This window comes from Priapulus caudatus, unplaced genomic scaffold, assembly GCF_000485595.1.
Source record: "Priapulus caudatus unplaced genomic scaffold, Priapulus_caudatus-5.0.1 Scaffold113, whole genome shotgun sequence".
Lineage (NCBI taxonomy): Eukaryota > Metazoa > Priapulida > Priapulimorpha > Priapulimorphida > Priapulidae > Priapulus > Priapulus caudatus.
In genome coordinates this window covers 354,508-365,057 of record NW_014577174.1, presented here as the reverse complement: position 1 = coordinate 365,057, position 10,550 = coordinate 354,508, and the positions used below count along the sequence as shown (strand labels likewise).

The window sequence follows — 10,550 nt, the reverse complement described above, 5'->3', positions numbered from 1 at the left end:
AAAAAAATTTTTTTGGTCCAAATGAAGGCCAAATGAAAACAAACTTTAACTTTATGACCTAATTACTCTGAACTTTGTTTTCCAAAATCAGCCCGATTCCAACTACTCAAATGCTCATAACTTCCGAACTATGTGACCTAGGAAGAAGATCTTGGTGTCAAAATAACCAGAATTGAATGGTCTTTCTGATAAAACTACTAACTCATAATGTCCGAATTGAGACCTACGGCATGTTTTGATCTGACAGGCTACATATATGTGTGTGCGTGCGTGCGTGCGTGCGTGCGTGCGTGTGAATATGACCATGTATAAGAGAGTTAAAAACGAGAAATCTTCTAAACTTTGTCAGAACTGAAATTGTAATCTGGCCTAAATACACTGGGCCACTCGTCGGAATAATAATCTTTTCCCACCAATATTTGACGTCGCGATATTTTTATACAATAAAAGGCATTGCATGGCAATTATTTTGTAGTGTCGTACACCTCTATATGACAAAATTAGCCAATTTTTACTATGGATGCATGGTTATTGGGCTCTAGAAAAATAATGCCAGATTATACAAATTTCTAGAGCATAATTTATTGGTCTATGTGAATACATGAACAATGGTATTTCTGAATCATTCAGCAATCAATTCTGGCATCTTATTCGCAAGCAAATTCTGCGGCAAAACCTGCATGTTGCAGTATCACTGGTTTTAGTCGATTATTTTCAACTAACAGACAGATGCCATTCATGTGGCTCTAAGAGTATTTGATTTTAAAAGAAAATCTCGTGAATCACCTAACATCAGTTAGGTTCAGTAACTTCAGTTAGTTAATTAGCCGGTGTTCAAGTGGCAAGCGTTTTCTGGGCGGAATAGTGCGAAGTTTTTAACACTATATTGTCAGCAAGTTGACTCTATTAATTGACTCATAATTGTAGCAGAAATGAAATTAGGAAAAAGTTCCGGTTCTGGCTAGAACCGGAACTCTGAAAAATTGGGGATCCGGCCGGATAGTTCCGGCCGGATCCAAGTTCCGGTGCACTTCCTTTCTTAATAAAAAGAAGAAATTTTGTTTTATTTTGTGAATTAGTACCATTCGACAGCCACGGATGTACATGACAAATTATGTGATATTTCACTGAACAGTTCCTCAGAGATTGGACATTTAGTTTCTGTAATGGACATGACAGAAAACGGACAAGGGTTATCACTGTACTGACGCTCATAGGGTCTATGTCCCCCAGGGTACTGCCGGAACGTACCCTGAGTACGGTCCGGTATACCGAAACGTACCCTGGTAACTATCTGATATGGTTAGGGTTAGGGTTAGGGTTAGGGAGTAGGCGTAGGCGACTCCCTAGACTCGTTAGTGGAGTAGGCGAGGTACGGTCCGGCATATTAGATAGTACCAGGGTACACCGGAACGTATCCAGGGTGCGTTCCGGCAGTACCCTGGGGGACATAGACCCTCTCAGCTGTACTGACACTGTACAGCCTCAGTTATGATGAAAGTTAGTATATGACTTAATATATGCATATTTAGACTTCGATCATTTAAAAGCAATCTACATAAACCTAGGCAATTAATGTTTTTACTCGAGTGAACGTTTTGGTTCAAGGATAGAGAACATGGGTCCCAATAATATCAATGTCATTTACATCAATATAAATATAATATTATATCAATATAATAGGTTAGGGTTATTGTTAGGGTTAGGGTTAGGTATAGAGTTAGGGTTAGGGTTAAAATTAGGGTTAGGGTTAGGGTTAGGCACATTGGTTTTATTGGGACCCATGTTCTCTATCCTTGAGCCAACGTTTTTCGTGGAATTGCCCACACAAAGGTAGTTTCGGTCATGATCTTGCTCTCTAATCATGAACTGAACGAGTATTTTAGCGGTCTACTTAACTAAATTCTAATTATTTATATTTGCGAAACAGTTAAATTAATGTACAATTAAATGGCACCGATACCGACTGTCAATGGCATTGAGCGAAAGAGGGCGAATTGACAACTTGGAGACCAAGTCAGCCGCTCCATTTGAGAAATTTCCATTGATAACATGTATGAAACCAAAACGATGTCTATGTTTACGTTGATTATGAAGCTACTCACCTGTCGCTGCTCACACTGATCACACCCTCTTCCCGAGGAATCATTACTGCAGCATTTATTGTGCTATCACATCCTTCTAGCTTATTAAGAAGATAAGGTTTCTTCCTAACAGTACCAGAATTATAAGAATCGGATTGAATCTCAGCAGCCATATTTCCCTATCACGTGTTCTGAAACGTCACTTTGTTTATCAACAAATGTGCCGTGGATCCAATGTACCGTATTCAGCCAATAGAAAAACGTTTGTTATTGCAAATAAGTTGCTGATAAAAAAACCATTACTACTGCTCAAAATCAAAGGCTATCGATGGTCCGAGTTATCGAAATCATTAATCGTATCCTACGCAATTACTCAATATAAGTTACGAAATTATGTTCTTGCCAAAATGTTGCTAAGAATTTGTTTAGATAGCCCTGTATTTCATTATATATGCGTCTAGCGTGGTGTATAATGTATTGTACACATACATGCACATGTACGTATTCATACGAGTTCGCTCGCACGCACGCATGCACGCACACGCACGCACGCACGCATGCACGCACACGCACGCACGCACGAACACGCACCCACAAGTATATTCCAATGCTTTATTATTATAAAGTACGTACTTAGTTCTCCCACGTTATCTCATTGCGGCTCAAGAAACTGTGTATGAACATGCACAGTGAATGCAGAAATAATACTTGTTACACTTTGCTCTCGTTAGCACACAATTTTTTATTTGTTAATTGAGTTCGATATAACTAAGTATTGTCTCAACTATAAGAACTACCTACAATAAATACTGTTTTTACGTACATTCTTTTATGAAAATATACATAAACAATGTCAGATATTGCGTTATAAATATAAAACCACACACTATTAATATTAATAGTTCTCATAAATATGACATTCGAAATGCTACGTAGCAAAAGCTTCATTAATATTGTTACATATCAATCCTGTGACGCATACAGACTACGTCCCAAAAACTACCATGTAAGAATAATACTGGCCTACTTTTTATTCATAATAAAACTTACTCATATTGTATAAGGCATATATGGCACATCGGGTTAGTCATATAAACAATAAAACTTATGACTTTCCAGTGGCAACATGCGTGTGTCTACCACGTGGACACCAGTCTACATAGTCAATTAACCTCTATGCTATGTATCAAGCTGGATAAACCATAAATAAATTGCTATAATAATGATAATAAGTAGATAACACAATTGCACATGTAATCATAATTAGTCTATATCTCTTCTTCTAGATGTTTTGCACGTCTTGGCAATCTAGTGTGTTTTATTTATATGAGCTATAAGTTTAAAATAGAATAGAAATGGCAACCACTCAGTATGACAACAAAAGAAACCATATTAGTTTTATGGCTGATAATCCTATGACGCACATCACAATGAAAGTTACGCAAAATCATGATCAGGCCTTGTGTTTCCATCTTAAATTTACAGCATTAAACGTAGAAATCATGTTTGCGTCAAATTGTTCAGTATGGTCAACACAGTAGCCATATAGAACGGCACCTAACAGAAACTTACAAAAACAACTGCATACCAAATCAACATTTTGTAACATGATTTAAGTGGAGTAGACACAAATTTTAAAACTAAACCACTCAAAACGTGGACTATTCATTGATAACATTGCCTTTCTATGTTTAGTCCATTTATACATGCTACTATGTGGGATATTAAAAGCACTATAAATGAAACTATCAAACATAGCTTCACTACGTTGGTACGGGAATAAATATGACATACAATGGAGCATTGAAGGTCATTATGCAGCCATGGCTCATTTTCGAGGACTGGTTTTGAATGCCTTGGCTAGTCTGCGTTTAAGCTCTCCAGGGAATCTCTCGTAGCATTTCTTGCATACAGGCTTCAAGTCCAACTCGTAGAATTTGGTCCTGCAAGAACAAATTACGTAATATACAGCAGGAAATGAAAAACACCATAAACAAACCGCATGTATTACGTTATTATACATTGCACACAGTTGTTTACTATATATTTATATAGAGCTGCAGCTCTCTACAGAACTAGATTGTCGTAATGCTACATTATTATTAACTTTGTAAATTATGCATTACTTACTTCGGTCCCATCTTAATGTCACAAAGAGAGCAAGCGAAGTGCTGCACACACCAGCTTTTGTTCAGTGCCTGAAAAACTAAAACATCAAACACAGCAATAAATCAATTAAGCAATCAATCAATCAAACACCAATTATCAATCAATCACGGTTGAACAACTCAATCACACAGATATTATCCCAATCCTTCTATACGCAATACAATGCTAAAAACTTTTTTACAGAATTGCACAACAAATCATCAATCAACAGTCTATCAGAAAACACCACAAGCAATATTTACCATCTCCGGTGACCACTTGATTGCAGACGTAGCACACATTGCCGAACAGTTGGTGGTAGTGTATCTCACAGTAAGCCAAACCTTTCTTCTCGTAATGCCGGCTCCCTAGGAATGGCTTCTCACATTTCGCACACACAAAATGCTGCAAAAAGACATGGAGTAAATCATCATCATTTTCCAATACGCACAATTTGCTCTCGTTAATGGCATGTAAAGGAACTATACTACATTGCATGACCAAGACTATTTCAAACTCTCTACACATATGAAAAGTGGCGCCGTTGTTGGAGCCACTTTATCAAAACACGTACAATGCTTATTGCATCGACACGAAGCGATACCCGATAATCAAATACGAATCGACAGGAAAAGCAACGAGACGTTCCGAATCGGACACAACATGGGATTTCTCGGCCGCAGTGACCTTGACCGCGCTGCCCACGACCTTCGACAACCTCGCCGCTCACTGACCTCGACGTGCCACTGTTTTCCGAGCGCGTTTATGATGCGCGCGTCCTCGATCGGTCGCCGACACGCGCCGCAGATCGGTATGCCCATCTTGTCGTGGCATCGCAGGCAGTAGAGCTCGCCTTCCTTCTCTCTCGCTTCGACGTCCAGCTCCACCCTGAGAGAACCACGAGAGAGCAGCAGTTAACAATGAGTGCAGCGCCAACATCTGCATAGATACAGACAGTGTAGCGCAGCGCCATCACCTGCATATACTGACAGTGTAGCGCAGTGCACCTTAAACTATTTCAGTGTCATTCACCCTCAGGTCCTTATCACAAAATTTCACTCACCCGCGACTAAATTTCCTTGTTTTTGGGGACATCGTTTCAAATTTGATTTGATTGAATCACGTCGCACTATGATAACTAGAAATTCAATGGCTGCCCATTGCTTTGCGTACACGGATCACGACTAAGCATATTTTTAGTTGTGGGCATAATGGTTGCTCACTGACTTTCCCAAATTATGACACGTGTTTATTTTTTAGCACACACACATACGTTTGCGCTGAGCTTACCCGCAGTTCTTGCAGTTAAAGTGGTATGGGTGGTAGGTCTCAGCGTGGAACTTGATATGCCCATCCTCAATGATAGCACTGCAATGACAAACGCCATAACTTTCATTGCAGGCCCGCAATTACCATCAATGCATTTACATAGGTATTAGGTATATAGGTCTAAGGATATAAGAACATAGGTTACGTAGGATATTGCATTTCATTACAGGTGTTGCGACCGAGGCAAATGATCTTTCGTACAAGACATTGCTCAAGAGTAAATTAATTGCACGCGGTAAGACACACACTGTGTTTAGGAAACTTCTACTATCTACTAAATTATTATACTTCACCAGATAATTTTATGGGCGAAGTGACACGAATCGTTGAACATTCCGCAGTCACTCACACGTCTGGCATAGACATTTGCTATTGATACTCACTTTTACCGTAATCTATTTCGCCGTTACTCTTCACAAGAAGAAAATTTTACTCGCGAGGCGATAAGAATCGTTCGAGCACGGAACACTCACTGGCACTTGTGGCACATATTTCCTTGTGCCGGCAGCCTTCCCTCTCTCACACAACACCCCTACATCTACCCCTGACCCACACCCCTACACCTACCCCTGACCCACACCCCTACACCTACCCCGGATCCCTACATCTACCCCTATAACTACCCCTGACCCACACCCCTACATCTACCCCTGACCCACACCACTACATCTACCCCTGACCCACACCCCTACATCTACCCCTGACCCACACCCCTACATCTAAACCTGCTGACGCCACATCCCCTACACTACGCCCTGACCACACCCTACATGCTAACCCGCTGCCCACACCCACCCCTGACCCACACCACTACATCTACCTCTGACCCACATCCCTACATCTACCCCTGACCCACACCCCTACATCATACACCTGACCCACATCTCTACACCTACCCCTGACCCACACCCCCTACATCCTACCGCTGCCCTACATCCCTACACCTACCCTCGCCCCACACCCCTACATCTACCCATCCTCTGACACTCACTGGCACTTGTGGCACACGTATTTGCCCGCGCCGGCGCAGCGCTCTCGCGGTCGTTGCACTCGATGGCAGAGTGCTCGCGCCGCGTTGCGCACGAAGCGCGAGTCGACAGCACGGACGAGCACAGCTCGCACTTGAAGCAGTTCGATGCCAGTTGTTGTTCATCGCCTTGATCACGCCGACCGATGATGAACTCGTCTGCCGACAAACAAACGCGGCGTCAGACGCGACGACGGGCTCCGACGACTACAGAGAGGCTACGAGCGGAAGTCGATTTTTTGTAATGTTTTACGAACGGCGACACGTCAGATACGATGACAGAAATCGATAACTATAAACTAAACTACATGGGGGGGGGTTTAATCAGAAATTGTTGCAGAGTATCGTGGAAAGTTGAATGGCCACCAAAAGCAACAAAAGAAAAGTTTTTAACAATCTATTATGCGGGACAAAGAGGGATACATACACTACATGGGCATGTGGAAAAGCCGCGAAATGAACCAAGCAGTGTAGGCCACGATGGTTTTATTGCTGTGTATATCATCAAATTTTCAGGGGCATTACGTCAAGTAAGGAGGGGCAGCTACGACGCCTGCCCACAGCGATTGGTAGGAATTAAACCTTGCATGGTTAGAGCTATTATATAACAAGAAAGTTCACTGCAATCAATCAAACGAGCGTCTGTGGCATCTTGCCATACTCACTGCATGATCCACAGCACGGTGCGAACAGGACATGAAAGTCATGCTCACAATACTTCCTGCCTTCAAACTGAAATGAAGATTGTGAAATTAATTGAGCCCTTTTGTAATTTTACTCCCCCACACAACAAATAAAATGGTAAAATATTATTCATGAAAGAATATTGGTTTGCAGATCAGTCACAACTAAAATTTCCCGCACACTACACACAATCGCATTATGCCAAAAGGCACAAATGTTAGTGCAATGTGTTTCTCTCCGAATATAGTGGTCTCAAAAAGAATAAATGTACGGTGCTGCCCCCTGTAAGAAAATAATAATGATAAAGTGAACACAAATAACTAAACTGTTTCTATCAGAAGGCAGCACCTTATTTAGCAAGCTGAGACACACAGCATATGTAAATGTAATATATCTGTGAATAACAGGCCATTATGTAATAAATTTATCAACTCACTTCATAGAAAATGCCTTCAGGAAATGGCTGAAACGCACTGGGCACACTCTGCAAAACAACATATTACTTATAACCATGTCATGCATATTCCCAATGCAAAAGAATACTAGTCTATATCAACCCCAATTTGGTTTATTGTTAATCTATATGCATGATTTACAACTACTTTTACCATCAAACTTTGAGTGATAAATTTTAATAAATGTTTATAAATTCGCAAACTCAATTTTCTAATTTACAGGGTTTATTTTTCAACTAAACTGCTTTGGCTTACTCAGTACTAAGGTGGCAAAAAAACCACAAGAATACTTTGAAGAAACATGCACAACTTACAACAAAGCATTTAGTATGCCAGACTTCTCCGCCAGAGTTCACTATTTGGTTCCTTCACTCCAAATCCCTCCTCCGCAGCGCGAGCATGACGCGTGCCAAGTGACACTGGAAGACTGAATAGGAAACAGTCACCAAACATGAATTACGCGTGCTAATGAAAGCATTTAGTGCCAAACTTTACATAAATTTAATATAAATACATAAAATAAATTGTTATAGTGGCAAAATTAAGTTAAGCGTCTATAAGCGATGGTTGAGATTACCTTTTCTGTAAGATTTTCCTCTCACCATGGTCCGCTGAACTTGTAAGTAAACTGTGATGCGATGCCTTGCAAATAAGAAACATTCAATTGTGACATGAAAACAACAAAACTTGTGATTCACTATTTTACTATTAATGGTTCCACCAATTATATGCTTTGTAAATATTAGAGCCTTTCGAATATGGGTGTGGCACGTGATTTTTTCACACACTCGAGTACTCTGTAGTATAAACCTGATCTCACTCACACCACACAGGAACGACACTGTTAGTGTTAGTGTTACTTACATAAACTCATTGTCGCTCTTTTAATTCAATTAGTTGTAGTAAATATTTTGCAAAACTGTACAATTTTTCTGAGAGCATATATTTAGAAAAACATTCTAAAATGGTGTGATCGTTAATCATGTATGACGACATACAGCATTAATTACCACAATGAAATTAGCCAGTCACGTGTTACAAAATTATAGTACAGTAAAACTCGCATAAGTCGACACTTTTGATATATATATATATACAGCGACGACTTGCAGGTAGGAAATTACTGTTGTTTGTATGGGACCTGTCTGAGAGCGCCGACTTACACATAATGATGGGTTGTAAATGATGACTTAGGCGGGGCTATTCAATGGCTTTATTATGAGAGGAAATCGGGACTTTGACTTCCATGTCGAACTTCTGCGAATCGACGAGTTAGACGATGACGAGTCTTATGCGAGTTTTACTTCTAGTTATATCTGACTCTCTGTAGTCAGAGTATGCATAATCAGAAGGGTTAACCTAAACATAAACTTCATTCTAAGACTATATATATCATTAAAAACCAAGGTTCTGAAGTAGGATTGTTTGAAGTCAAAGATTGTTATGAATACTAAGGCACGTTAATGTCTAGCCACAAGTTCCCTTCGTCGCTTAACAGTACGCGCAAATACGGACATATATTTCAGGGCCGTAGCAGAGGAAAGGTGACGGAAATTCTCGAGCGTGTCGCAATGGTCAGAAACAGTCGAAAAACGGGTGAGTAGGCCTAGTGTCGCTTCAACCGCATTTTTTTCGACACTTCCTGTTAACTCACATAATCATGTTTCTCTGTCCGAAATGAACAAACAACACCCTCAAGAGCACCCTCTCGATTTTAAAAGGGCTACCCCCACCATTAAGAAATTACATAGGTCTCAATGGGACCCATGTTCTCTATCCTTGAACCCATACGACAACGACCCCTTCAGCGTTACTGAGCCAGTCAAACAGTTTTTGTAAACATACTCAGAGATCACAGTAGTTAGTAAGTCTAGGAGAGAAAGGCTATAGAAGAGCGACTTATATGTTACCCACATATACACATCAAACGTGTTAACTATATATTTATACATGCAACGCATTGAACTTACTCAAACGAAGCCTGAAAGCGAACAAACTGGGCCTTTTCTTTTACTGGCTCAAAACCAATATGGCAACTTCCAGTAACTACGTCCGCGACTGATGACGTCATCGAGGTCACATAAACAAAACCACATGCTAGACCACATGCAATGCCGCTTGACTCGCTGGCTATGTACACGCGTGTGTGCTCCCCGGATAGTTTTTTGGCAGAAATATAGTATAAACTAATTTACCCGATTTCACGCATATTTTGCCACCAAGAAACTGCTAAAAAATTATTTTTATACATTTTCATTTAGAACTAATACGAAACTTGCATATATGTGACCCTGAACTGCGTTATAAGGACGCCAATTTCCTGCATGTTCTATTTAACAAAAAACGTTTATTATTATTACTTGTATTATATTAGTAGTGTGTTTAGGGCATATATTGAGTATTTAAATAACATTTTAATTTTTTATTAGCCTTTTATGTTACGCTTTATTTTTTAACGTTTTTAACGCGCATATATATACACACGCGCGTTCATGCACGCGCTGTGGGATATCGTGTTTTTCACTTAAGTATACTGATATATTTTTAACCAATAACTGCGCCAAGTACTCAACTCACTCTCTATAACAATGTCCGTATATAGCGTTACTGCATATCTTCGGAAACATAAATATTTATTTAACTAATTTTTTTAATAACTGCATGAGTGACTGTGTCGCTGGTTGGCATAGTGTCCTCCCTATATAACAACATGCACCCACAGCCATGCATATATATATATACATGTGTGCATGTGTGTGTGTGTGCATGTGTGTGTGTGTGTTCGTGTGTGTGTGTGTGTGTGTGTGTGTGTGTGTGTGTGTG

General features: G+C 40.1%; 2 protein-coding genes and 1 long non-coding RNA gene across 3 annotated transcripts in view; all 3 read right to left on the bottom strand.

The window, feature by feature from the left end:
* Positions 1-2,268, bottom strand: part of LOC106805440 (WD repeat and FYVE domain-containing protein 2-like) — a gene marked incomplete in the record, with an annotated part of 11,532 nt that extends 9,264 nt beyond the window's left edge. The window contains 1 exon segment of the mRNA XM_014807019.1: positions 2,106-2,268. Coding sequence (XP_014662505.1) covers positions 2,106-2,257 — 152 coding nt within the window.
* A 538-nt stretch (positions 2,269-2,806) lies between these two features.
* The window catches only part of LOC106805436 (LIM and senescent cell antigen-like-containing domain protein 1), an 11,431-nt gene continuing 3,687 nt past the window's right edge, over positions 2,807-10,550 (bottom strand). Inside the window, exons 7-11 of the mRNA XM_014807017.1 lie at positions 5,523-5,600; positions 4,967-5,120; positions 4,496-4,637; positions 4,215-4,290; positions 2,807-4,027 (exon numbers count right to left, since the gene is read on the bottom strand). Coding sequence (XP_014662503.1) covers positions 3,913-4,027; positions 4,215-4,290; positions 4,496-4,637; positions 4,967-5,120; positions 5,523-5,600 — 565 coding nt within the window. The 3' untranslated portion in view covers positions 2,807-3,912. The remainder of the gene's footprint in view (positions 4,028-4,214; positions 4,291-4,495; positions 4,638-4,966; positions 5,121-5,522; positions 5,601-10,550) is intronic.
* On the bottom strand, positions 6,671-7,741 carry LOC106805438. The gene is made up of 3 exons (XR_001393433.1): positions 7,709-7,741; positions 7,254-7,320; positions 6,671-6,747 (listed from the first exon to the last, which is right to left on the bottom strand). It is a non-coding gene; the product is annotated as an uncharacterized LOC106805438 (long non-coding RNA).